General features: G+C 49.8%; 8 protein-coding genes across 8 annotated transcripts; 3 read left to right on the top strand and 5 right to left on the bottom strand.

Annotated features, from left to right (window-relative positions):
• Nucleotides 1-82: 82 nt before the first annotated feature.
• Nucleotides 83-3101, bottom strand: pdeB (3',5'-cyclic-nucleotide phosphodiesterase PDE2; the record flags this gene model as incomplete). Its single annotated transcript, XM_056894220.1, has 2 exons — nt 83-2862; nt 2921-3101. 2 exons carry the CDS (start codon nt 3099-3101, stop codon nt 83-85), a joined length of 2961 nt encoding a protein of 986 aa, XP_056759215.1.
• A 2832-nt stretch (nt 3102-5933) lies between these two features.
• On the top strand, nt 5934-7170 carry N7537_003163 (glutathione-independent formaldehyde dehydrogenase; the record flags this gene model as incomplete). Its single annotated transcript, XM_056894221.1, has 2 exons — nt 5934-6324; nt 6416-7170. The coding sequence occupies 2 exons, from the start codon at nt 5934-5936 to the stop codon at nt 7168-7170; spliced, it is 1146 nt and encodes a 381-aa protein (XP_056759216.1).
• Nucleotides 7171-7465: 295 nt separating this feature from the next.
• On the bottom strand, nt 7466-8712 carry N7537_003164 (NAD(P)H-quinone oxidoreductase; the record flags this gene model as incomplete). Its single annotated transcript, XM_056894222.1, has 3 exons — nt 7466-8092; nt 8154-8512; nt 8688-8712. 3 exons carry the CDS (start codon nt 8710-8712, stop codon nt 7466-7468), a joined length of 1011 nt encoding a protein of 336 aa, XP_056759217.1.
• Nucleotides 8713-9422: 710 nt separating this feature from the next.
• N7537_003165 (DNA-binding E3 ubiquitin-protein ligase SNT2) lies at nt 9423-14343 on the bottom strand (the record flags this gene model as incomplete). Its single annotated transcript, XM_056894223.1, has 2 exons — nt 9423-13741; nt 13797-14343. 2 exons carry the CDS (start codon nt 14341-14343, stop codon nt 9423-9425), a joined length of 4866 nt encoding a protein of 1621 aa, XP_056759218.1.
• A 2672-nt stretch (nt 14344-17015) lies between these two features.
• Nucleotides 17016-20336, top strand: N7537_003166 (DEAD/DEAH box helicase; the record flags this gene model as incomplete). The annotated part of the gene is made up of 9 exons (XM_056894224.1): nt 17016-17846; nt 17903-18085; nt 18136-18604; nt 18659-18830; nt 18880-19041; nt 19103-19549; nt 19624-20044; nt 20128-20242; nt 20305-20336. 9 exons carry the CDS (start codon nt 17016-17018, stop codon nt 20334-20336), a joined length of 2832 nt encoding a protein of 943 aa, XP_056759219.1.
• A 36-nt stretch (nt 20337-20372) lies between these two features.
• On the bottom strand, nt 20373-21070 carry N7537_003167 (NuoB/complex I 20 kDa subunit family protein; the record flags this gene model as incomplete). Its single annotated transcript, XM_056894225.1, has 2 exons — nt 20373-20823; nt 20889-21070. 2 exons carry the CDS (start codon nt 21068-21070, stop codon nt 20373-20375), a joined length of 633 nt encoding a protein of 210 aa, XP_056759220.1.
• A 265-nt stretch (nt 21071-21335) lies between these two features.
• Nucleotides 21336-23607, top strand: N7537_003168 (Zn(II)2Cys6 transcription factor; the record flags this gene model as incomplete). The annotated part of the gene is made up of 7 exons (XM_056894226.1): nt 21336-21478; nt 21528-22313; nt 22368-22434; nt 22491-22677; nt 22735-22894; nt 22955-23104; nt 23157-23607. 7 exons carry the CDS (start codon nt 21336-21338, stop codon nt 23605-23607), a joined length of 1944 nt encoding a protein of 647 aa, XP_056759221.1.
• Nucleotides 23608-23883: 276 nt separating this feature from the next.
• On the bottom strand, nt 23884-26489 carry vtc4 (putative vacuolar transporter chaperone (Vtc4); the record flags this gene model as incomplete). The annotated part of the gene is made up of 4 exons (XM_056894227.1): nt 23884-24284; nt 24346-25876; nt 25937-26399; nt 26485-26489. 4 exons carry the CDS (start codon nt 26487-26489, stop codon nt 23884-23886), a joined length of 2400 nt encoding a protein of 799 aa, XP_056759222.1.
• Nucleotides 26490-27379: the final 890 nt, after the last annotated feature.

Genomic DNA, 27379 nt, shown 5'->3' on the forward strand with positions numbered 1-27379 from the left:
AAATGTTCGTAAGACCATGGCAGCATTATACACAGCTGGAGATGCTTCAAAAACGCAAAAGCATCAACCAGGATGGAAACAATCAGGTCTCACCGCGGACCTCGTGCGAATGGTTGCGGCGCTTCCAAAACGCAAGTCGAAGCCGACTCCTCCGTTTAGGAAGTCTACGGGTACCATTAGAGTCATCCACTTGCGGGGTCTCATTTTTGGTGCTCTCGCCAGTAGTCGTCGACTGGGTCGTGCTGCGGGTTCCGTGAGCTCCCAATCTGGAAAAGTCTTTGCTGGCACCGTCTTCGGACCGAGTTTGGCCACGAGCGATGTTAGAATTACGACCGGGGCTGTAACCGCCTGCGGGCTCTGATACATTTGAAGGATACGCGTCCGCTGTGCTGGGACGTGTGCTGTTATCGTCAGGTCCTCCAAGGTCACTTTGCGTGACACTTTCCCCGGAGACACGCTTTTCGTCGCCGCTATCCACAGCCAAAAAGCTTGAGGCATTAGTTGCGGGAGAGATTGGTGTCATGGTGTTGCTGTAGGTGCTTTGTGTCCGTGTGCAACTATTGCGATTTGAGCCCGTGCGAGCAGACGAGCTGTTGTGTGCATGGTGACGTTGGGAGCCGCGTTGAGAACCATGTGGAAGACCTTGGCGGGAGCTGCTTGGTCTCTCGGTAGACCCAGACCCATGGTCACGCCCCACTGGTCCTGATGAAGTACCGCCACCGAAGGCCGAGTTGGCATACAAGACGGCAGCTAGAACAGCCGGATCATCGGTAACAGGACTTGTTTGCGTGGCAGGGCTGTGTAGCTGTGTCGAAATAGACCCGCGGGCAGACTCCGGAGCTCCTGGGATGGAGAAACCAGAAAGGCCCGGCATGGCACTAGAAGACTTCCGAGATGCAGTCGTCGGCACCAGGGGACTTCCCGTGATCTCAATCTGGGGACCTGTGGTATCAGGCGACACAACCGGTTCAATGTTGTTTTCGTTGTATCCACCAGAGCTTGAACTCGTGGGAGATCCGACTTCGTCCGCTGCGCCATCTCCTGAATCAACGTGCAGCTTGTCAGGAAATTCAGGGCTATGGGAGCGAGGCGAAACAGTAATCTCGGCCCTTTTCTCAATCGGAAGACCTTGCTTCTTCAGCTCCTCATTAGAAAGTTCTTGCCACTGTGCCTGATTGCGAAGGATATGGTCGGTAGTGAACTGCAACTGCGGCAGAAGGTCGGAAATGCCTTCGAAGAGCGGCAGGGCGAATATTGACATGAATCCAATTTGACCAGTAGCCAATTTGTAGATATTCCCTAATTCGGGTGGCCCGCCAAACAGTGCAGTTTCCATTCCGACCTCCCTTTCCATCTCGCCCTGGTTGGCGAACTCCTCTTGCAGAATTTGCGTCCACTTCTTGGCAACTTTCCACGGTCGAGCCACATTACTGATGTCGGCACATTTGATCAATAATCCACAAACGAGAGTCTTGTACATGTCGACATCTTGCGGCTTCCAGCCATCAACAGATCTGTTGTTTTCATAGAATTTTTCTTGGAATGAGCCCATACGCTGCATGAACTTCTGGTGTACGCCCATATCTGTGGCCAGGATAGAGCTGATAAGGAGCTTTCGCAGCTGATTGTCCTTGAATGCGGCAGGCCAGTGCCGACGCAGAATTTGGGAAAAGGCGGCGCAGTGGAACGCCTCCAAGACGGAATTGTCATTGTAGAGTTGAGCCAGAGGTGCGTTCAATTTGACGAGGAAAAAATTATTGACACCCGGGTGACCAACGTCATGACCAATGGCTGAGATAAGGAGAGTAAGGGCATCGAATGGCGTGAGAAGGGAGGTGATGGGAGTGTCGGGGACGGGAGAGTCCCCAACTGATTCATATGGAGGCAAAGCCCCAATGTTTAGCAGGAAGCAAAAGACCGATTGCAGCACATCAATCGCATGGCGGAAGTTGTGATAGAGCACGAAGGAGTTATAGGCGGCACGGCAGGCGAGGAGGAAAGTTTGCAATTCATCGGGGGTCAACCGTAAATTGTCCAGTCCCGGCATGGTGAAAGCATGCTGTATCATCTCACAAGCACCAAATACCAGTTCGTCCTCGGTAAACTCATGAGCGCAGAACCTCCAACTGCCTACCTGCTCTTTGATAAAAGGGATACGTGCGGGATCAATGTTGAGATCCTGTTCCTGGAATTCATCATGTATGACTTCTTCTGGGTTGCAAATTCCTTTCATCAACTTTGAGACCATGGCTTCTCTCAAATAAGAATATGGTTGTTCATCATGCACACCAACCCAAGAAAGCTTTCGTTGCTTTCTCCGTGCAAGAAATCGGGACATCTCTCTTTGGGCCGCTTTACGGGTGCGGTAGGCATGAACCACGAGCCCTTGAATCCGCGACCGATCTAGCGGAGTGGTCAAGACATCCATAGCACCGGCATCAAGACAGCGGGCAATCTGCTTGTGCTCCGCCGTGATAGGTCCTTGAGAAACTGGTTGACTGGTAGGGCCGGTAGCCGCATTGTCGCTGGGCGCATCGGGAGGAAGACGCAAAATCGCAATGGGAATGACCAGATTTGGCCCCTCTTGGGCTTGGATATCGTTCGAAACACCTGATAGAAGGGACAGGCCCCGTGCTTCGTCAGACTGCGTTGAAAATGTGAAAGTACGGTGGATGGAGCCCGGTGACGGGGGAGCGTTGTCTGCCCACGAGGCGCGACTGGCTTTTCGACGAGCCAAATTTGACTCTTCGCCGCTAAAATCCACCTCGAAGAATGCGAAAATCGGGTTACACTCGCTGCCCGACCGGTCGCTGAGCTCGGCCAGCTTGGTGGCAAAGGAGGAACCGTTGTGGCAGAGATAGACTGCAAGAACGGGGGTAATTAGTAAATCATCAAACACAACGCAGTCTGCAGAACCTACCTTGTTTGCACACTAACAGCAACTGCTCCACATCCGCCTGCAGGGCCTCTGGTTCTTCAGAGGTTGCAAAGGAACCTGTGGACGATATCGTTGAAGCATCGATGGAATTTTTGCGCACCCATCTTTCCGACCGCACTCGGTCATCAATGTAGAGACCCGCGCAATCCACGCGGTCAAACATGATGTTAGAAGGTATAGAACGACTGCCGATTAGGCTGTGTCGCTGGAATCACAAGACCGACAAGAACTCAATCGGAGTGAAGAAAAGGGAATGGGTTGGTCGGAGCGGTCCTGATTCGCATATGGCTCAGATGACGAAGACCGAGGCGTTCGGCTGGGGGTGTGATGGAAGGTACGAGTGACGAGGGCGGTTTTTGGGAAGGTGAGAAGGGAAAAAAACGAGCGGCGAGGTTGAGGGTGAAATGGAAGATCGGAGGAGGTCCGAGTAAATCGGCACAAAGAAAGTCGGGAGAAGGAATGGCAGTCGGGAAGCAATCTCTCAGTTCACCGAATCGAACAATGCAGTTGTTTCCTGCAGCGAGGCAGTCCGAGTCGCGTTGTGGACTGGAGGTTCCGAGACAACCCCCCAGAGCCTAGACTTCTAAACTTGTCGCACTAGACAGATCGAGCGCGCAACCCACTTTTTCCACCCCGGGATCGGAAGAGTGATGGGATGAAAGCGACACGTGAGTTGTCGAGGACGAAGGGGGTTCAATTGGAGATGAAAGAAGAGAAAGGGAGCGGGAAAGGACGTCAGTTCGACATTGTGTGTGTGTAGCGTGTAGCGTGTAAGCGGTGAGAAATCAACAAAGAAAAGAGGAAGTAAAGAGGAAGAGAAAAAGGGAAATCAAGAAGTTGGAAAAGAGCAAAAACAGCCCAAAGCTGAGGACAGTGGAGGGGCGAACACGGGGAAGGGGCTTCTTTCCTCCTTCCAGAAGGCCTTGGGGCGGGACGGGATGATCCTCAGGTAATCTTAGTTACAGTCACAGTTACAAGTTACTAGTAAGGTATTGCTTTTTGGTTAACAGGGTATTTCCTACTTGGTCTTCGTCTATCTATGCTATTACAAGATTATATAGGTAAATCATCATCTATATACTATCTCTCTTTATATTTCTCTATGGTATCTCTTCTCCGGCAGAGCCTCCGATCGTAACCAGTGGACCCAATGACGCCTCTCTCTCTCTTTTTTTTTCTTTCTAGAAGGTTAGCGGGTTAGTAAGCGCAGATTCTGTAACACAATACACCTGGGTAGTGCTGGGGTGGCTATGCAGTCTAGATAACATAGGAAGCTCTGGTATTTTGTTTAGTTTTACCCCGGACATATCTATAGTTGTAGTGATATATACTAACGTAAAGATAGTTATAATATTACTATCAAGATATTTAAGTATATTATAAGGACTATATTGTAAACCTACGAGGTATATATATCCACCGTCACACTCTGCAGAATCGAAAAAAAAAAAAAAAAAAAAAAAGAAAAAGAGAAAAAAGAGAAAAAAGCAAAAATCAAGAGTGGATAGGGCGTTTGGGCCCATTTGGGGCCAAATCTGACGGAATACCAAATAATCCGAGGTGATCTCATTGACTGCTGATTAGTCCACTCTCCCGTCTCCACTTCCAGAAATGGATCACCTGCAGCTACAATTGTATGCATTCAGTGTCTCTAACCTGACACAATAGTTCTTGATTCATCTACATCAAGTTTATTAAATATATGTAGAAATTATAGAAATCAAAATGGCATAAGATATAAGTATAATAATGTCTGATATGACTGATATGACTGATAGAGGTGGTGATCTTACCCTAATTTCCCTATCACCTACGGTTCAGTTGCTGATCGGCTCCATGTGATTCAGACCCTGGCCAATCACACGAGACAGGGATAGCTGCATGAGGCGGGTACTTTCCAACTTTCAACCCCTACAAGGTCTACATACATACATGGTATGTGTGTATATACCAGATACTTACGATATATTCTCGGGTGCTTTATGAGGGCGCTCACGGTGGTCGGGATTTTACACAGATTACTTACCATGCATTCGGGCATAGTTATTCCCACTTGAGGTGAAGCGCAAACCTAAAACTAATGGCCAGTCATAGAGGCCGCAATGAATCAATGGGAAATAGACGGTCTATGGGCACGCTATGGCTGCCAATTAGGTGCGATTGTAGTCGTCCGACATAGATGAATCACGTTCGTTTAATCTTAAATTTCTAGAGTGTCTATTTGACCGCCCAAAATATATTAAGATCTACCGTCATTTACAAGACCAAACCAAGCACTCTTCTTCCGCTAAGGATAAGGTCTCCACAATTATGGCACTGGCATCCCAGTCCGATAGCGACATTCTTCAGCCCAAGAAAAACAACATTCCATCTAGCTAGCATATAATAGGAACCGTGAAGACGGGCAGAGTGTCAGTGATGCCGATATCGATATTCACTTCCGTGTCTTTAGGGCGAAACCCCACGTGTGGTTGACATGTGTGGTGCCAGTTCTGATTAACAATCATATGTAGGCCACTACTTATATGACTGGGGCAACATGTGTAGATGTCTTGATTCGCGAATATAAATTACATATATAACGGAACTGACCTTTCACATCGCAATGACTTCCTATCGATTCCCAGCTACGGTTCCTGCCCTGCAACAGGCAAGAATCATGATTCCCAATGTGGTATCCCGTAGGATCCAACTTGGGCTTTCTTTTCTTACGTCAGACTTAGCCTAGGCCAACTGAAAATGAGACCTTTGTAGTGTATATGTTGAACCTGACGTGTTATGAGGTGTCGAATACTTGAAATGTGACGTCAGGTCCTATGTATACATGGAATACCCATAAACGGGTTTATACTAAATTGCTATATAAGGACCAGTGACTTCTGAGGTATGACTCCTAGCCAAGTCAACCACACAAAATTCTCCGTGTTTTACAAGAATCACTCAAGGAATAATCCCATTTCCAACGCTCCAATACCATTATATATTTTTCTGCATAATGGCAGAGATGCATAGCAATAGCGGAACTATGCGGTCCGTCATTTTCGATGGCCATCCGTTCAAGATTCACGTCCGCGATATCCCCAAAGCAGAAGTCGTCAAGCGAACGGATGCGGTGGTTCGGGTCACTACAGCAGCTATCTGCGGCTCCGACCTGCATAACTATCACGGCGTCTTTGGCAGCACCAAGGTCCCTTATCCTATGGGACATGAGGCCATGGGTATCGTCGAGGAAATCGGAGCAGATGTTGATTCCGTGAAGGTTGGGGATCGGGTCATTATCCCTGACATTCCTAATGGCGTGGGGCTGGATCTAGAACCAACAATTACCCCTATAGTTCCATTGTACGGAGAAGGATCCGAATTTGGCAATTTGGGAGGCTGTCAAGGTACGGCTGAGCCCCGCAGAACCCCCTTTTATTTATTGCATTGCAAGGGAAGAGGACCTGTGTCTAACTGGCCCGCGCCATTTCTCAACAGCCGAATTTGTCCGCGTTCCACTTGCGGATAAATCCTTGATCATCCTCGATAAGGAATTCGATGAGATCAAGGATGAGGATCTAGTTGTTCTTTCTGATATCTTCCCTACTGCCTGGACGGGGGTCAGTTGGTCTGGCTTCGAGGCCGGAGATAAGGTCGCGATTTTTGGCGCAGGTCCAGTGGGACTTCTTGCTGCGTATTCGGCAATTATCCGTGGTGCCTCTCGCGTGTATTCCATTGACTGTGTCGAAGACCGACTCGAACTCGCTGCTTCCATTGGAGCCATCCCGATCAACTTCACAAAGGGCGAACCGTCGGCGCAGATTCTGGCCCGGGAACCAGGTGGCGTTCGACGCACTGTAGATTGTGTTGGGGAGGAATGCGTCAACGAAGAATTGAAGCCCGATCAGTCCTTCGTTATCACACAGGCGGCGAAGTGCACTAGCGTGAATGGTGGGTTAGGGGTTATTGGGGTACACTTTGCTGCACCGAATTCCGAGGGAGTTCAACGGGGAGATACCATCTCACCGTATATGATGTTTCCTATTACTCTCTTCTGGGAAAAGAACTTGACCATTCGTGGTGGTGTGGTGGACAGCAAATTATTTGTTGAGCCACTGCTGGAACTTGTGAAAAATGGCGTGGCTAATCCGGGCTTCGTCTTCTCTAGCACCATCGATATCGAAGAGGCACCGAAGGCATACCAACGATTCTCTGACCACCTGGAGACGAAAGTCATGATCAAATTCTGTTAGGATACAAGTCAGGAGCATGCTCGGTTTTACTGAAACAGCGGCAAGGGGTGAGCACTAAAACGGAAAGGGAAGCCATCCCGGCCTGAAATTCCGGTGTATATATACACATGTAGTTAGGTTGCAATACTTAGGCCCTATTCTGTATTCTGCAAATGGCAAGAGTGGAGTTCTCTACATTGTCGATCTCTTGACTACAACCTATCAGATTATGTGCATATAATACATACAAAGTTATACATGAATATCCTCATATCATGATCTGTATTAACTATTTAACTATTCCATGCTACTGAATCTACTCCAAACTAACAATAATCTTCCCCTTAGTAGTGTTACTCTCAAGCAACCTATGCGCCTCCTCAATCCCCTCAAAAGTAAAAACCTTCTCAACAAAAACCTTGAACGTCCCATCACAGAACCGAGGCAACGCATGCTCAACGAGCGTATCCCTCAATTTCCGCTGGTACTCCAGATCCCGACTGCGCAGCGTACTCCCCTCAATTCGCACACGCTTGAACAGTAACGGCGCAATATTAACCCCCTCGGGTAACTTGCCGCCACCCATAAGACCCAGCAGCACGATGCGACTGTCGCGTGCCGCTACGTCGAGATTTCCCTGGAAATACGTCGCGCCAATGAAGTCGACAGTTAGATCGACGCCGGCGCCAGATGTCGCGGTTTGGATCTCAGTCGCCCAGTCCTGGGTTTTGTAGTTGAAGGCTTTTGTTACGCCGAGTTCTTTTTCCAGGAAGTCGATTTTCTCTTGCGAGCCGGCAGTTGCGTAGATGGCTTTCGCGCCTGCGTCTTTTGCTAGTTGGATTCCCGAGATTGAGACCGAGGAGGCGCCCGCGTGCCAGAGGACGCTTTGACCCGATTGGAATTCGCCGATTAGGAACAGGGCTTGAGAGGCTGTGATCCAGGTCTGTGGGGGGTTTGGTTAGTGAAGATCGGTGAGGTTCTGGGAAAGAAGATAATGTGCGCACCTCTGGGACTCCGGCTGCCTCTTCCCAGGATAGCTGTTTAGGCTTGTGCACTAGCATATGACTCGAGACAGCGATGTACTCTGCGTACGCGCCGCCGTATGCAAGGCCAAATACTTCATCTCCGACCTTGAAGTCTTCGTGTCCGTCTGATCCGAAGCTCTCGATCACGCCGGAGAACTCTACGCCCATGGTTGGTGGTGCTTGGGGTGGGAGGGGGTATAGGCCCTCGCGCTGGAGCAGATCCATGCGGTTTAGTCCGAAGGCTCGGATCTTGATGATCGCTTCGCCTTCTGCGGCGGTGGGCTTGGCGATCTGGTCGATGAAGAGGTTTGTTGCGGGGCCTTTGCCGCCTTTGATGCCTGGGGGTTGTTAGTTTAGGGCTCACATTGTATAGAGTGTGTTGAGGTGTGAGTATAGAGCAAAGGGAGTGAGTGCAGTGAATTGAAGGGCAGATGGGTTGATATGGTTCATGTATGATCCTCAATGTGGCTGATATCAAGTGGGGGGATATTCTTCAACCCCGCGTTAACTTACCGATAGCTCGCATGGTGTCGCCCATATTGAGTGATATGTACAGTGTTCAGTGTCCAATTGGTATTCTCTATGCAAATATTGGGAGAAGATATCTCTTATATCCCCAGCAGCTAACAGTGATCCGGCTGTGACGACCTGACCTCATCCGTTTTGATCGGCATTTGTCAGCATCGCCAGCTTCCGAGATCCACCGTACCGTTGAGAGGGTTTTATGATCCATGCCCAGGTGCCGAATAACCGAGTGGATAATGTAGTGTTGAAGAATCTGAAATTTAGATCGTAGCAATGCTAATCAATTCATCTAGCTGGAAATAATGGGTAATGGTAATATCAATCATAAAGTGGCCCAGTCCTACTCCATGCAATCCATGATTTTCGACGATATCAAGCCCTCCAACCACTCCATAACAGACTCCACGGACTTTTCCAAGGGTGCCGTAATTCAAGACGCCGGGGAACAAAAAACAAACACATAAGAAAAGAAGAAACCATGCAGCACAAAAGATGGTGACCGACAGGATCAACCGAGAAAAAACCCGGGATCTCCGTGGCTGGAAGGGAAAGAGAGAAAAAAAGGGAAAAGGGGAAAAACAAAGTGAAAACGAAGCCCAGCCCTAGACACACTTTTGTTCATGGGATGCCGTGGCATGCATATGCAGTAGCAGTAAAAGCAAATAGGAAAGGATATAGGTCACTATCATACAACTCGATTATGAGCACTCGTGTAGGATATCGTTATGAGAGAAGGTTCTTCAGCGATGGACTTGCGCTCGCTCCGGTCCCAGCTGCTGTACCATTGACCCCAGAGTGTCGACTGCTCGGTGGCCCGCCCATCAGAGAAGGTGGTGTGTCTTCCGGTCGAGTAGGAGGGGTGGCAGTGGGCCCCCGCGGGCCAATACGTGCCTGCGTCACTGGTGGTGAGTGAGAGGGAGCTGCTACCACACGCTCGACAGAGTACATGCGAGGCGGCGGACCGCCATTGAGAGCGCTCAGCGAGGTCTGAGGTGATCGGTTGATCGTTGTCGCTTGCACGATTGGAGGGGACGCGGACGCTGCGTATGATCGCGGCGGTGGCTGCGAAAGATGTGGCGAGCGGGCTTGCACAGGGCCATACGGGCTCTGATGGGTGGGATACGGCGGCGGTGGTCCCGAAGGCCCAGCGCTGGTATAGTGTTGAGGTGGTGGGCCTGCGGGGTGCGGTGGCGGATAGTTACTCATGTGGTGCGGAGGTGGCTGTGCTGGGGGATAAGGAGACGGCGATATGCCGTTGCGAAGACCGATGTCGGGCGTGTGGCGTTGCTCGTATGGTCCAGTGTATCCAGGTCCGGGAAGTCCATTGGGTGGGTGAGCGGGAGGCATCGGCCGCCCAAGCACACTGCCAGGGGGAGGAGGGGGATGCGGGTGTTGGTGGGGATGTGGGTGGGGCAAAAATGTATGTCCTGCATGGCTTGCATGACCTGCATGAGCGGGCATTCGTGAAGTGGGTATCATAGGACGTTGAGCAGAGTAAGGCGAAGGCCGTTGGTCGGGCATAGGCTCTGGTACAGGCGGAGGTGGAGGAGGCGCCGGGTTCTTCAAGTGACATTTATGGCATTCGTACGCCAATTCGGAATGGGGGAAGGCACCTTGAGGCGAATGATGAGGGTGTCCTGAGCCATTAGCCATGGGAGGTCGTCGCCCAATGGCCCACCACCTGGGACTAAAGCCGGTGGCACATCGGACGCATTTGTGATTAGTCTCCACACCAGGAGCAGCCGGTCGCGGTGCAACATGGTTGTCGGTATCGATGTCCATGGGATCTTCAGTCACTTGCTCCAGAGCGGGTTGAACTTTGTGGGTTTCCTTGGAAGCAGGCATAGCAGTCGTCGAAGCCCGACGGTTCGCATTGGTGGAAGGATGCGGGGGAGCTCCAACAGATTGATGCATGTACGCCGCTTTGCGAACGGTTCCAGTAAGGGTAAGATCGGCCTGTTTGTAGGTCTGGGCGAACAACTGGAGGGCGTTCAGATGGTCCTGGTTTGTCTGCTCGCCAATTGCGTGCAGAACAGTCGGCACGTTGTGATTAGGACAGTAAACAGCAGGTGTCGCTGCTCCAATATCTTCGCCCAGACGGATAGCTCGCATGCTGTCGCGACGCGAGCTCTTAACGGGTGTGATATCAAAGCCGAACCGGTAGTGTGCTTGGAAAGCACAGCCAACGTGGAAGTGAGCATTGCAGCCAGCAAAGCTGCATGACACACATGCGCCCTTACTTGATTTGCAGACCTTGCACGTCTCGCGCCACCGCTCCTTGGGAATAGATCCGAATCCTTCCGCAGGTTCAAGCTCCTCTGCATCGCCGTACTTCAACTCCGGGGTCCACAAGGTGCAAAGCACGTGGGCCCAGTTGTTGCCTGCAGTACGCTTCAGTGGTTCCCGAGGACCCACAGGCTTGCCGACGGCCTCCTGCCGCTGGCGATAAAGCTTGATCGCCTCAGCAACCATCTCCTTCTCCATGCGCTCCTTTTCCTTGTCACGCTCGGTCTTTTTCCGGGAGTTGTTCTTGGGCGTCTCCATGAGGTCGTGCTCGGTCCATGAGACTGGGCAAAGAACGCATGTGTAGTTTGTAGAAATCGAGGGAGTTCGGTCATTGGAGCACATATCACACAACCATTTGTTACTAGGGCGCGAATCCCGCACACCGTAGCAATTGCGATGGACTGTAAGGCGGCAATCCCGACATGAAAGATGCTCTTCACCCGAAGGTTCGACTTGGTTGCAGATTGAACACGGGAGAGTCTTGGCCTTTGGCGGGTCGGGAACAATCGGAGGAGCTTCCACCACTTTCTCGGGGACTGTCTTTTTCTTCGGCATAGGCTCGACAGATGTCGTGGCTGAAGGTGCGGGGGTTTCCTTGGCCTTCTTTTTCGTCGGATCCACCTTACCTTCCACCTTGGCCTCCGCCTTTCCTTCCAACAAGAGTCGAGGGTTTGTATCAAGCGGAATTCCCATCGTGGTAGCCGTAGTTGCCGTAGCAGGGGTGATCATGAACGGGGTTTCGGTAGCTACAATCAGTTGCGCGAGCATTTCCTCGTCGATGCGGCGTCGCCATGACTTGTTACCACTGCTTGCAATCCTCTTTGCAACCTCGTCAACATCCTCATATTGAATCCCGTACTTTCGCCATAACAGAGCGCAGCGAAGACAGAGTGCAACGGTGAGCATAGGGCCCTTGTCTTTCTTGTTTGAGGGCTCAGACGGAACAACGGTGCCGGGCGGAACCAAGGGCGCACGGCGCCATTGGCGCGAATGGCGGGTAGTGCAGAACTTGCAATGGAATCCACGCTTCTGGACAATGGCTTTCTCGGAGTCAAAGGCGGAATCATCATGGTCATCGGCCACGTCGTCGAGAAGTTTAGATGAAACTACGCTGTGGCGGCGTACCTCCTTCTTGCCACGTCTGCCTTCATAGCTCCCCCAGATCTTCCGACCGCTGGGTGTTTTCTTCCACATGTAGTAGAAACGAACGATCTGATAGATATGGACAGTCTTAACGTGCTTCATGATATTGCGCCATTCGGATCCATACTTGGCGACACCCTGTTCGAATAGCTTGAGCTCCTCCGGTCGAATGTGAGGCTCCTTGAGATCCTTGTACTTGTTGGTTTTCTTCAGCTTAGCCAGAGCAGCCTGAACGTCGAAGCTCTCAGAGTAAAGAAGTGCAAGGGCTCTGTCGAGGAAATTCGTGGAGTATTTCTCAACTCCGATACCAGGGGCTAGTTCCTTGGCTTGGCGCATGTAGTCGTCGATGAATTTTTCTCGATCCGCATCGCTTAAATGAGAGCCAGGTGCATCATCTTCGCCACGGGCGGGGATCTGATCAGAAGTGGGCATTTTGAATTGAAGTTCGGCTGTGCGCGCCTGTTTTCCGTTGATTGCGACCGGTTCATCCAGACCACGATGCACGTAGCCTGTTGGCTCATCTTGAACCCACTTTGGTCGGTTTGCCCTCTCGTGCTTTGCAGCCTCCAATGCTGCCTGCGCATCCTTGGAGAGCTTGCCATCCTTTTTGCCACCAGGAACCTTTGATTTTTTCTTCGCGTCAAGAGGCTTCACGTATTCAACCGCGCGTCCTGGCCAAGCGGGAACCATTGCCTGGTGTCGAGTACCTAGACGTGAGCTAGCTCGGGGGTAAATTCGATCATCGTAGTCCAGAGCATCCTCCACGCGGCAGTGAATACCCAGGTATCGATAAGGCCACATTTTAGCCTGTGCAATTTGTTCCACGGTTGCAGGCTGAGGCATGAAATCTTCCTCGGCTCCGGGAGTGCTAGCGGAAGTGCCATTTTCTATGCCATTCGCATGGTTATGAGGATCCTCTTCCTCCTCTTCTTCCATGATCACATCTTCGCCATCTGTTCGGATGCTGCCAGTTAACGGTGTGTTGCGTGCCTCCAGTTTGCGCTCTTGGGCGCGACTGCAAGCGGCACAAGCCCACGCAAAGCCTCGAGCGGGTTTCTTGGTCAAGGCGGGTCGTACACATTGCATGTGATATGTTGAATGACAAACTGCGCAGTCCACGGATTCGGAGTTTGCAGCGTATAAACGGCATCGCTTGCAAGTCTTGACGGCACCCGTCAATTCTTTTCCCTTGCCGATTTCGACAAGAATGAATTTCCAGCGTTCGTCGAGAACCTTTTTGACGTTTCCCGGAACATTAATGATATCTTTAGTCGGAATAACATCGTAAAGACGATGGATATATCGGTCGAACATTTTATCGTACCAGAAACTGTTCCTTGTCTTCTTGTAACAACTAAGGTCCTCGATCTCTGACACGTGTCGAATATCACACTTGCCCCGCAATGAAGAAAGGGGGCAGGTGTCGGAGTGCATTGAAGCAAAAACGAACCGTGTGTCTGGAGAATGGCGCTGGATATCCCGTGGACGATAATACCAGTTGACTCTCATCGCCTCAATGAAGCCACCCGGCTTGGTTTTGGATGGAAGAAATTCCATGATGCGGGCTAAATAATATGGCTCACCCGGAGGTTCGCAAATTAAATAAACATGGTCTATAAAGAAAATATTAGTTTCGTAATAATTACTTTGAAGGAAGTGGAGACTAACCATTGAGGGCAAAAGTGGTGCCATCATCGGCTATTAATTGGCCATCCTGAAGATAGGGCCCTGAGTTTTCAAAACTCATCATATTGGTGAAATAACCCCCCTCGGCATCGCCTGGAGGGGTGGTGAATATCTTCTTCACCGCGCCACCCGAGTTCGGAGTTGAATTTGGCGTGCTGGCGGGTTGTTTGCGTTTTCTCAAATTAGATCCATTCACGTCTTCCGGTCTGGCAGAAAATGAAGAGGTCCCCGGAATGGCATCTTTTGCCGAACCATTTGCGTTCTGGCCATTAGTCAGGCTCTTTCGTGGTTGCGCCGACGAGGTCTTCTCGTCGATATTGGCGCCGTTGACAATGTTGTTGAGTGCCACGCCGCTATTTCTTTTGGCAGACTTTGAGTTTGGCGCCGAGAGATCAATGTCCGCGTCCAGATCACGGTCCTCGGCGTAATTTGGCCGAGGGGCATTACGACCTCTCGATCGCGTGCCATACGCGGTGGCGGAGCCGTTGGCCGCATCGGCCACTGCCTCCGGAGAGTTGGGAGTGGTCATTGAGGGAGTCCCTTAGTCATCCACGGGCAAATGAAGAGTGATGGAAGATGAGAGAAGGGGAGATATAAAAGATAGGGAGCTGTGGCGGGTGATTAGTGGGAACCCGTAATCTTGGAGAACTTTAAAGAGAAAGACTTGGAAAGTGGACGAAAATCTCAAAATACGGGTGGGCAGATATAATTCACCACACGCGAAGAACAGGGAGTTGCGAAGGGGGAAACCGAAAAATAAAAGTGGGAAAGACAAAGAGTGGACCGCGCCAGATCTTATTCTCTGCAGGGGTGAAGGGCGTTTCCCGATATCAAGAACAATCATAGAGAACAATTGATAGGGGACTTTGCCTAGAACACAATAGCAATATTGGGGGAGGAATAGAGGAATGATAGATGAGACGGAGAATAGTAACTTACATGAATGAATAGAAATAAAAAGGAAAGGGATTGAAATCAACAATAAGGGGAGAAATAGAAGAATAGAAGAATAGAGAGGAAGAGTAAAGAGAAGAGAGACAAGAGACAAGAGTAGATAGAGTGGAGGGAGGGATGGGTCGGGAGAAGCGGGTCAAAAGTGATTTAGCGGGAAAAAAAGACGATATAGCCCAACGGGGAATGGGGAAGGGGAAAAGAAAAGAAAAAGGGAAAAAAGAGAAGAGAAAAAGAAAAGAGCGTCGAGGATCCCGACCTGGCCCCTAGTCCCAATATGTTAATATGACGGATCCCCAAGGACATGGGAACCAGAACCTCTTTTGGACCTCCCTTGCTCGATCTACTTAATATGTTGGATGTCAAAGTACGGACACTGGGAATGCTGGTATGCGGTATCATCAGAACTTCATAAAGGGGATCCATTATATGGCATGAGGTCTAGTTTGAAGCTATCGAAAGAACATCAGTTTGGTGGACTGATATTGGAAAAAAAAAAAAAAAAAATACCAGATACCTGGCCAGATACCTGGCCAGTACTATGGATACTATTTGCTATTTTATGCTATTTTGATGGGGTTTCCCCGTTCGTCTGATCCTGTGCGACCAAACACGGATTGACGAATCTCGGGAGAGGCAAAAGGGGGGAGGGGGGGAATCATCTATAAACTCGTGTACAATAGAATACTTGTGGGTCCATAGACGCGATTATGATGATATGGAGAGTCTATGAAATACATATACAAAAGCAACCGCACGGTGAGTATTAGAGTATCAGAGTGTCCAAGGGTAATCATAATATATGTAGGTAATTTAAACTACTCGCTCCAATGACGATCGATGCCGCCGAGAACTGGCCGACAAGGTCTGAACTTTTTGGGTATAACGTGCCGGACTACTCCGTTAGGAAATCCACCCATGGGACCGGGTAATTTCATGGAACATTAAATATAATTTGAATATCATCAGGAATAATCTGTGTGCACCTATGAATTCCAAGATTGACCTAGGGTTGAAGTAAGGTCAGGTTCATGTGGGAGATATATAACGGCGATCAGACCTCCGAGGGAACAACAGGTCCAACCCATTTCGCCTGACAAACAATTACAATTCTCATCTCTACCATTGGCTTGAAAGATGTTCCCTGTGTCTCCTCTCTGTATCAAGACGCGACTTTGAAACGTTCCCTTGCAAGCTTCTTCTAGAGGAGATAGCGAAATAAGAATACTTATTGGGATATATATCACATTCCACGATGCATGACTGAATTCCATATTATCGCCATACAATACTGAAACCTCACAATCTTGCTAACATTGGATTACTGCTAATCCTGCCAATCCTAATGCATAGGTGGTACGCGCAACTCATGATACAGTTGTTATGACGCCTCCACCCCGATCGGGTCTCACTGGTCTCGGGATGGGCACCTAAATTTGGAACCTCGTCTATTTTTTTTTTTCCCTCAGCCAATTTGCTCTTCTATTTCTCCCAGCAAGTATAGCCAATGTAAGTTCACATGTACGTGGATGTTATACGTTGTAAGTTCCGAGGATGCTTTCCGAGGATGCTTTCCGAGGATGCCACGATGTCTTCCAGCCGCGTGCAAATCCACCGCTAGCCCCAGATCGTCAGCCGACCTTCTCGGCTCCGACGACACGGGTTGGATGAAATCGCACTCATTGCTCCTAGGCATCCGTTGACACGCATGGGGCTACGAATATCGGTATTTTGCTCATTGTGCGCTTCTACCCGCCCGTAGGGAATAATCAGGGTAGGGCTTAGAAGAACGGCATCCACATAAGCCTCCACCCAAGTACGATCTTGTACAAGGTTGGTGTAGTCCCCGAGCAAGGGACTCCAGGTTTGCCACATCGGAATTACAGTTCAATCATGCAAAGAATGGGGGCATGGGGGCATGGGGGCATGCAATAAGAGTAATAATCCCGCAATACGCACATTATTGAAAACACAACGATCGTCGATGTCTCTCAGGCACATCGAGTTTAGACCCAGCCACAGTCCCGGGGAGCATAAGAGTGGATGACATAATTGCTGATATAATCTATTATGCCTCAGGCATCAACGAAGACTAAGCCGCGTAGAATAAAACAAAAACATGGGGAAACAACATCAAAATATTATATGCAAACATCAAACATTCAAAATTTAGACATCTAGAGAGATGGCCAATTTTGATTAAATCAAACTTGGTTTTATCCCCCAGACGAATGGGCTAGTGTTGCAGGCATGTCGACATCGGGTCAAGTCCAGTCTCGCTTCCAGACATCCATTGATATCGTCCGTCGACAAGCGTATCACATAGCGCCCGTGGCAGGACAGAAGCGACCACCAACAGAACCCAGAGAGCCCACAGAGCAAGTCCCCAATATCCCACCTCTTGGTCCAGTCGTAAAACAAGCTACTTTCCCTCGCCAAAATGTCAATCCAGACACCATATTGGAATCAGCTCCGTTGCAGTCTACCCGAGACCTGCTAACCGCCCCCCTCCATCGTTTTACTGCCAGCAATATTAATCCTGGTGCAGGCGTGGGCGCGGAGCCACCCCCAGATGATCATCAAAAGGCTGTGGCTGCGACTGCCCCGCCTTCCAGTCAGAATCCACTGCTATCCCTGTCTAATCCAAAGTATGGTCTGCCGCCTGCTCTCACGGCTAATTTTGCCGCACTCGGCGTTAGAAATATCTACCCGTGGCAGGCATCGTGCCTGCTGGCTAGGGGTTTGCTCTCTGGTGAACGTCATTTGGTTTACACGGCTCCGACGGGCGGTGGCAAATCCCTGGTTGCGGATGTGTTGCTGTTGAAACGCATTATCGAAAACCCGGGGCGTAAAGCGCTGTTGGTTTTACCTTATGTTGCTTTGGTTCAGGAGAAGCTCAAGTGGATGCGTCGCATTGTGCAAGATGTGGATAGGAATATCCCGGACGATGGTGACGACAAATTCCCTCGCAGGCAATGGAATAAACTACATAAGAATATCAGGGTGACGGGCTTCTTTGGTGGAAGTCGGACGACGGCTACTTGGGCTGATACTGATATCGCCGTTTGTACGATAGAGAAGGTGTGCACGATTGCCGTTTAGTGTTACTTGCAGAGTTCTGATATTCCTTTTCCTAGGCCAATTCGTTGATAAACAGCGCGATCGAAGAATGTAGCATTGGAGACTTGGGAGTCGTGGTTCTCGACGAATTACACATGCTCGACGACGAACACCGGGGTTATCTCTTGGAATTGATGGTCACGAAGTTGCTGTTATTACAGAAGGACATCCAGATTGTTGGAATGAGTGCCACGCTTTCCGTGAGTCTATGGTTGCAATCATTCGATGAAATGCTCTAACAGGTCTACAGAACACCGAGATGCTGGCACAATGGATGAACGCCAAGTTCTACATCTCCACATACAGACCAATCCCCATCGACGAATACTTGGTATACGAGAATGGAATCTACCCTGCTGCAACCTCGAGGCAACTGTTCCAAACGGCATCCAAGCTGACTGCTGCTGCGTCCTTACACGATACCATACCCCCGCACCGAATTATTGAACCTTCTACCTTCAAGCAGCTCAGCAACTCCGCCACAAATGCCATGGTAGCGTTAGCAGTGGAAACTGCAGCTGCTGGGTTTGGATCATTGGTGTTTTGTGGTAGTCGTAATGCATGCCAGATTCATGCCGCGACTATCGGTGAAGCGATGCCGCCAGCAGAGGCGGAAGAGTTGAACAAGCGACTCGATCTTATCGCAGAGCTGCGTAGTCTCGCTTGTGGGTTGGATCCGGCTTTGGAGACGACAATCATCAAAGGGACAGGGTTTCACAGTTAGTATTCTGACATCCATGATAGAGCTTTTAGTTTTACTAATGACTACTTAGATGCTGGCATGACCACCGAAGAGCGGGAGCTAATTGCACAGGCCTATGACCAGGGCGTGATCAAAGTCCTCGTGGCCACATGCAGTCTTGCCGCTGGTGTAAACCTCCCAGCGAGACGAGTCATCATAAACGGTGCGCGTATGGGCCGCGAACTAGTAGGTCCGGCCATGCTGTAGGGTGCCTCCTTCCTGGAGTTGGGGGTATGAGCTGACAAAAAACAGTCGTCAAATGTGCGGTCGTGCTGGCCGCAAGGGCAAGGATGATGCCGGCGAAACCTATCTCATCTGCGTGAAAGCTGATATGCAAGCTGTCTGCGATCTGCTGGACGCTGATATGCCAGCCATCGAGAGCTGCCTCGCACCGGAGAAAAGAGGCCTCAAGCGGTATGCATTTCCCGTCTCACTCTATTTTGTTGTTCCTAGAGCATTCGCTCACACCCCAAAGGGCTTTACTAGAAGCCGTGGCAACGGGATTGGTATCCGGCTGCGAGGCGATCAAAGAATATGTTCGATGCACGCTTCTTTACCGCACATTGGACAAGAAACTCGCCTACACCATCATGAGATCGGCTCTTCAGGAACTAGTCGACGAAGAACTTCTTATTTTCGGAGATGACGAATTCTACGAAGCCACGCCATTAGGACAGGCAGTCGTGGCCTCGGCATTCTCACCTGAAGACGGCCTGTTCGTTCACGAAGAGTTGAAACGAGCATTACAGGCTTTCGTCATGGACGGTGACATGCACATCTTCTACATGTTCACCCCGCTCCAAGCAGCCATGGACACTCCCATCGACTGGCAAATCTTCCGCGATCAACTAGACCGGCTAGACGAGAGCGGTCTCCGAGCTCTACAATTTGTCGGAGTGCAACCGGGTTTCGTCAACACAATGTACGTCTCCTTCCTACACATATCCACACACACCTCCCAACTCAGCCCATTCTAATCCTAAACTCCAACACCAGGGTTCAATCAGGTGCCTCGCTAAAAGAAACAAACCCAACCCAAATAAAACAAGCTCGAATCTACCGCCGCGCCTACACAGCCTTCCAACTCCGCGATCTCAGCAACGAAATCCCCCTCTCAACAATAGCCCAACGCTACCAAATCCCCCGCGGCACAGTCCAAACCCTAGCACAGCAATGCCACGGCTTCGCCGCCGGCATCGTCAAATTCTGCCAGCGCATGAACTGGGGCATGATGGCGGCCGTTTTGGATCATATGCGTGATAGACTTGAAGCTGGCGCGCGCGCGGATCTGCTCGAGATGGCGCAGGTTACTTTTGTTAAGAGTTGGACCGCGCGGTTGCTTATGGAGAATGGGTTCAGGAATTTGAGGGCTTTGGCTGAGGCGGAGCCCAAGGATTTGGTTCCTGTTCTTATGATGGTGGGTTCTTTTCGGACTTTTTTGCATGCCTTGTTAGAGAAAGTGTGTGTGATAATCTACTAACATGTCTCTGGTGTGTTTAGGCCAATCCCCGCAAAGCGCAGAAAAGTCAGCTTTATCCGACAGAGGCGGAGAGGTACACTGCGAAGGTGATGGCTAAGGCTGAGACGATCATTGCCCATGCGATTAAGATCTGGGGTATGTACTTCGTGATGAACACAGAATTTGTTTCGGATATACTGACGTGCATTGTTCACTAGAGCGAGAGATGCAAATCGAGATCGAGGAATGAATATTACAGTTTCATATACCCCAGTTCAATATTCCCTTAACGTCTATACCACATCCTCGTCACCTGCGTTCTCCGCATCTTCTTCTGCAGAAGAAAAATTCCCTGCAAAAGCGCCTCCGCAGTCGGTGGACATCCAGGCACATAAATATCCACAGGCACGATGCGGTCCACACCACGCACAACATTGTAACTGTAGTGGTAATATCCTCCACCGTTTGCACAACTGCCCATGCTAATTACCCATCGAGGCTCGGGCATTTGATCATATAGTTGTCTCACTGCCGGAGCCATCTTGTTGACTACCGTACCGGCTACAATCATCACATCTGCTTGTCGTGGTGAGGCGCGGAAAATAATGCCTAGTCGATCTTGATCGTAGCGTGGCATTGAGGTGTGCATCATTTCGATTCCGCAGCAGGCAAGTCCGAATGATAAGGGCCATAGGGAGCCTTGTCTTCCCCAGTTTACGAGTTCGTCGGCTTTTGCACTGGGTAGTAGAAAATGTTAGGACTAGATCAGTAGGGTTGTGAGTTGACGTAGTATTGAACATACAGAAGATACCCAGACGCTCCATCTTTCTGCCTTTCAAATGGTATGGGTGTAGATGTAGAGCTGCTAGGTTCTGAAGATGTGCGTAGGTATCGCGTTGTTGCGATGGTGGGTAAGAGACACTGTGACCATTGCTTTGGATTGGAGTGACGGAGTATGCTTCGAGAGGGTGAATTCAAAAGCATTATCACCAGCTAAACCTGAGGATTTTGCTATCTTGAGAATTCAAGTGTAAAAGATAGAATCAGCTCACTTCTCCCTCCTTGGAGAAGTTTTATAGTTATTTCGACGCAGCTGGTGTTGAGCATCCAATGAGAAGGCAGATACCAAGACGCCAACCAATCAGGCACGCAAAAATTCGGCGACTTGGTGGGTCCAAGCTCACCAAATTCGCCGAAATCAAGACGCCGAACTTACTACAATCAGACAACTGCCTTTCACAACTATTGAATGCCGCGCAGCAGTCCAGTCAAAGTCGCGTGTCGTGTATGCCATGACCGACGAGTAAGATGCGATCGTAGTGAAGGTGCCGCGTGTTCCAACTGCCAAACTGCCCGGCGCCAATGTGAGCTGATTATATCTCGGCGTGGACGGTAGGGCTGCAAATACCAAGCCATCATATTACGACTAATTCAGATGTAGGAAACGAAAGCTTCCTCTCCTACCCATTGAGGCAGGCACTAGCAAGGGCCTTCCACAGACCTCTTGTAATGTGTCGTATGAAGGAGTGACGAGTCCAAACCCACCTCTGGCCACCCATGCTCAAGACAATGAAGATAAACTACAACAAGAGCCATGTTTCCCAGCTCTTGGACCAAGCGGAAAAACGCCGTATGTTGGAGACACTTCTAATCTCAACTACTTGGTCCAACAATTTGGAAATCCTTTCGGGGGTACGACGGATGTTCGTCCACTTCAAGACCATCTCCATGGGGCAATGCTGGCTCGGTTGGGCAGACCGACGACGCAGGAAATTGAAAGGCTCCGCATATCTACTAGTGAAAGTCTTAACAGCCAAGGCGCATTTGATCTCCCGTCACAAGAGACCAGTCAGGCCCTTCTCGACGCTTACTTCCATTTTTCACTTGCTGCACTGCCTATTCTTGACTGGTCGAGCTTTCTCGTCTCTCTCTCGGAAGGCAAATTTTCGCACTTGCTCTTGAATGCGATTTACATCGCTGCTACTGTGTATTGTTCGGATTCAGTCATTGCTGATGCTGGATTTGTGTCCCGGTATGCTGCAAGTCTCACTTTTTACCGGAGGGCTAAATCTCTTTATGATGCTGGATATGAAACAGATGCCATCGTGACCATTCAAGCTACATTTCTTATGTGCTATTGGTGGCATGGACTCCTAGAGCATAAAGACCCTTGGTACTGGGTTGGTATCTCTGTGGGAATGGCCCAGGCTTTAGGATTGCATCAAGCGTGAGCCTACTCATCCCTCCATCGCGGACTAAGGGTAACCAACCAATATTCTAGAAAGTCATACATCCGTCTCGGAGACAAAGATCGAAAATTATGGCGAAGACTCTGGTGGATGATATATGTCAGTTATTGTTCACGAACCCCCAGGTCTATTGCTGGTCTGACTTTCTGTACCAGGCTATGGACATAAATCTCTCTATGTTTCTCGATCGTCCTCCACACGTACAAGGAAGACTTTGCAATGTTCCTCCTCTATCGGAAGCAGATTTTGAACAAGTCGGGTCTCAAGAGACAGAACCTTCCCGAGAAAGCTTCAATGAGGCAAATACCTTCGCGATAAATGCGGTGCAACTAGCTCGGACAGGTTCGACATCCCATCATCCTGTTTCGAAATGTACTTCCCTGCTAAGGAATATTACAGTGGATCGCTACTTCACTCTCAAATTCGAAGAAGATACCGGCCACTCACAAGATATCTGCTTAGAGCAAATTTCCTTGTGGGCTTCATCCCTTCCCCCGGAATCCAAGTCTTTGTCAACAAATAGTAGCAAATGGGCTATATTGACTCAGATATCATACCAGTAAGTTAACCTTCGAATGGACTCTTCAGAAGCCATTTATTCTGAGCATTGAATCCACAGGGGATGCCGACTAGTTCTACACCGAAGCAACCCAAGATTCTCTCTTAATACCGGACTAGACACCCCAACATTCGAGATATGCACAGAGGTCTCCCGTATGCTCGAAATACTCATGGCAAAGGATCTTCTATATGCAGCCGCAGCTACCATGTACGTTCCGTTCCCCCAATCCCCCCTGATGGGTTTGCTAAAGTCTTTCCAGAATTGCCCCCGTGCTGTCCGTGCTCTCAATCTATATAGTCAACATCCACAGAGGAGATACCGGTATCCAAATGATCTCACAGCATCGTGCGCAGTTCTGCATGCTGATACTTGAAAAGTTGCAAGACCGGTTCCCGGTCATTGCGGCCTTCTATCCGATCTTTGAATCACTGCTTAGGCGATTCTCTGCTGGTGCGCAGACACATGATGGAGCAGGGGTACCAGAGCGTCCGGTAACAGGATCTTCGATGCAAAATGGTCGTCAACTTGACGAAAGTGATATTGGTAGTATGAACACTACTGGGGGCTTGTTTGATCAAGCTCCACAAGATGGTATGGGCATGGCGTTTCCTTTCTCGTTTCCGTTTGGCAATCTTTTTGAAGATGTCTTTCTGAACTCGCATTCTCAGTCTACACCTTATTGTGAAGACGATATGTCTTATCCTGAATAATATTGCTGAATATCCATGGATAATCCATGGATTGATGTACAACATCTACGAAACAAAAAGCAAAGAAACCCCCAAAAAATAGACATCGAGTGCCATTCTCATATTTGCAATAGCATGGATGCAGTTTGTACATGATTTACAATCCCTAACGCCCCAGCCCAAGCGCCACGTAGATACAAACATAAGAGCCCGCCCACGAGCAGCGGAGAAAGTGGTCAACCCCAAAGACAGAAGAAGAAGAGAAGGATTCCGTTCTTCTTTTCCAAACAAAGAGTTCTACAATTCACCATGCCCACCATGGCGATGCTCACCCTCCGATCCTGGCGCAGCCATAAACCCGCCAGCGCGCACGCGCAGCGCGAAGTTAATTAAAATGATTACGACGAGTCCGACACTGACAACCGTCGGACCCCAGCGCTCGTAGTAGACGCGCTTGACGTCGCGACGCTTGCGGATCTTGTCGACGCGCCAGATGTACAAAAAGAGACTGTAAACGAGAGCGCCGGCGGCGAGGATGGTGAAGGCCCAGGAGGAGATGAGGGTGGCATTGTCGAAGCCGAAGTTTAGGAGGGTTGCGGCGATTCCGCCGAGGATGATGGAGAATTCTAACCAGGAGAGGAAGGTTCGCTCGGCAGCGAAGTAGACTTTTGGTTCCACGCGGATGGGAACGAAGATGCCTAGTTTTTGGTTAGTTTGGGTGAGGTGATTGATGCACGGAATGGTATGGATATGACGTACGTTTGCCGGGGGGAGCCTGGAAGCGCTGTAGGGTGCGTCGGTGGTTACTCAAAACAGCGATCCCACGCTGTTCGGGGGGAGGTAGGGATGTTGGCCGGGGGCGGGGGATTATCGCCATGAGACCCTGTGCGACAGCGTGACCAGTTTGAGTGAGGTAGTGTTTGGCTAATTGCTGCGCGTAGTACGCACCCCCTATGCGACGGGCTTCTTCGAGTTCGTCGGAATAGACCGATTCGTCGTCTGAGTCGTACAAGGGGTAGTCTTCGTCGCCAGGCAGAGGCTGGGCGGCGATGCGTTCTTCGATATCCAGTTCGTTGCCATTGGTCTCAAACAACCCATTTTGGTGCTCGGTGACGTCTCTGTTAGGTGTTTCTTGCGAATCAGGGGTTTCATCATCATCCGAATCTTCATCATTGGCGGATATTGAGGTACTCGCCAGCGGTCTGTGGATACCGAATTCACGACTAGCGGGTTTGCGGATGTCTACACCCATCTGTGGGAACCAGAATGGGAGCAAGTTGATGCGAGTAGGGAACATGGTGGCTGTTCCGTGGATGAACTTGCTGAATTTCGGGACTGCCTCAACCAAGTGACTGGCAGTCAAATCCCGAATCCACTGGGGAGGTTCTTGGCCCGCCTGGGTCTGCAGCTTCACCTCCAGTACGGCATAGGGGAATCGGTCGATATCCTCCGGGGGCAGCTGGGAGAATGGGAAGTCGACTCCGATATCCATACGACGCCAGTTCTTCCCAGACCGTTGGCGGCCGTCCAGGTTATCCTCTCGGATCATGGTCAATTCCGTATCAAGAGAGATTCGAACACGAGCATCACCTGGCAGCTGGAATGCAGTGCGGTGGTAGAATGTACGGGTGACAGGCACCAAGCGGCGAGTAAGGACGCGGTACTGAATCTCGCGAGCCAATTGCTCTAAATCATCAATCTCCGACGGGCTTTTCTTACCCTCCTTGCGCATCTTGTCGAAGATCTGCTCAACTGTCATGCGGCCATCGAGATAGGCATTGACGTTCTTCTCCTTGAGCACGAAACGCGCCTTGACGGACTTTTCTCCCGTCCAGTCCTCGCGGTGGGTTTTCCGCTCCACGAAGATCTGGTCACTCTCCATTCCACCGTACCAACGCAGTCGAATTGCCTCGGCGCCTTCTGTTTTCTTCAAGCGACCCTGATACAGTTCCCAAGTATCCGTGTTGTCATAGTAGATAGAGGAGATAGCCGTATCCTTCTCCTCGAACTCCTTGCTGGCATTGAAGACCAACACAGGCAAGTGCTTCAAGATCACCAGCTTCAACTCCGTAATATTATCCCGATGCACCCAATATTTTGTGGTCTGACGCACAAAATTTTGTTGGGTACCACCGGCAGACGCGTCACCTTTAACCGGGTTACCCTTGGTCCGGACCAGGTCATAGAGCTTGGATAGTTTAATCACGAAAGCGTCGTAGTTATCCTTGAAGAACGGCTTTGCCTTCAGACGTGTCGCGAAAACAGGCTTGAGGTACCATTCAGTTTCTTTCTGTGCGATTGTTAGCGAATTCGGGGGGGGGCCGAGTTGAAAATTGGAAGGAGCACATACGTCATGCTTCTTGATGATCTTCTGGAACCCGGTGTAGTTCAATTGAGTGAATTTGGCCAAGTCATGAACATCGGCAATAATGTCACTGAGTACCTGCTCAAGCAGCAAGAAATCCGCATCGGTGGGCGCGGGGCGAGAAGCTCGAATACTCTGGCGACGGGAATCGGTCGAGCTGTCCAGACGGGAGACGACATCGTTTACCTCGAGCTCGCTTTCTTGGATGCGGGCGACGATCTCCTCGCTTTTGCGCTTCTGGAAAAGGAACACCTTCTCTAGCTCACTCTCGAGCAAGGAGACGAAGTGCGTCTCATCGTCCTCGGTCCATTCTTTGCGGGCGGGCTTGGTGTTATCGGGGGTTGGCTCGTCCACGAAATCTGTCTTGAGAGCTTCCTTGAGATCATCGTAGGCAATGTAGTAAGGATAGAATTCCTTAATCATGGAAGAACGGAGATATTCACCGAACCTGTGAAACAATCGAGTCAGTACGTTCGAGGCGCGGGGAGTGGAATGGCTGAAAGATAACGAGATTGGGATTGCGAGTTACATACCTCATGGTGGCGGCTGGGAGAAATGTGAAGAGGAGTTTGTGTTGATCCCAAGCTCATGACGGGAAAGAGAAGAAAAAAAAAAAAAATAACCCGGCGAGGGGAGCAGGGAGGCCAAATTCGGAGGGTTCTAGCTCTCCGAAGGCAGGTCAAAGAGGTTATAATGGGGCCCCCGAACTCGGCTAGTCCGATGACTAGCGGATGACGGCCCCATCTTCTTTCTCATCGAGGTGTGCTAAGAGTTAAGGCGATACAATCTGATCTAGTTTATTTGAATTAGAGGTGGTTGACTTGGTAGGTAGCTGAGGAATGCCATTGGAATGTGCTATTTAGGTATAATAAGGTCAACCCTCCTTTCAATGGCTATATATTGGTGAAAAGGAGAATGATGCTGGCGATCTAGATGTACATCTGGTAATTTTGGTAATTTTGGTATGGTAACTTTGTCTCCCCCATACCTCCACCCCTTTGGTGACGTTAACAATCTGACCAGTCATCAGCGCACGTGGGCACCTTTGTCTCGCTCTCTCTCTCTCTAGATTGTGTCAGGTCTTCTCTGTGTCTACCTCATTTTATATTCCAATGCTCATTAATTTATTCTATATCAATGGATTATATGAAGAAGTACAATCTACAGAACCAAAGACTATTACACTTTCCAATCTTAAACATTCCTTCCAATCTCTTATTCGATGCTTGTTGCAGGACAGGGATATGAGTCGCCATATGCAACACGATCAAGCCCCACTCGGGGCATTGTGCTTGTTAGGTCTAGATGCATGTGAGTTAGTACTTTTTCATCTAACTATGTCTTAGTCTAACAAAGCCAGCAATTTTGCGGAATCCATGAAATTGGAAAATATTAGGATCAATCTACAACGTACAACAATTCTGAGAC

The sequence above is a fragment of the Penicillium hordei genome (genome assembly GCF_028827395.1).
Source record: "Penicillium hordei strain IBT 12815 chromosome Unknown utg000001l_segment0_segment0, whole genome shotgun sequence".
Classification (NCBI taxonomy): domain Eukaryota; kingdom Fungi; phylum Ascomycota; class Eurotiomycetes; order Eurotiales; family Aspergillaceae; genus Penicillium; species Penicillium hordei.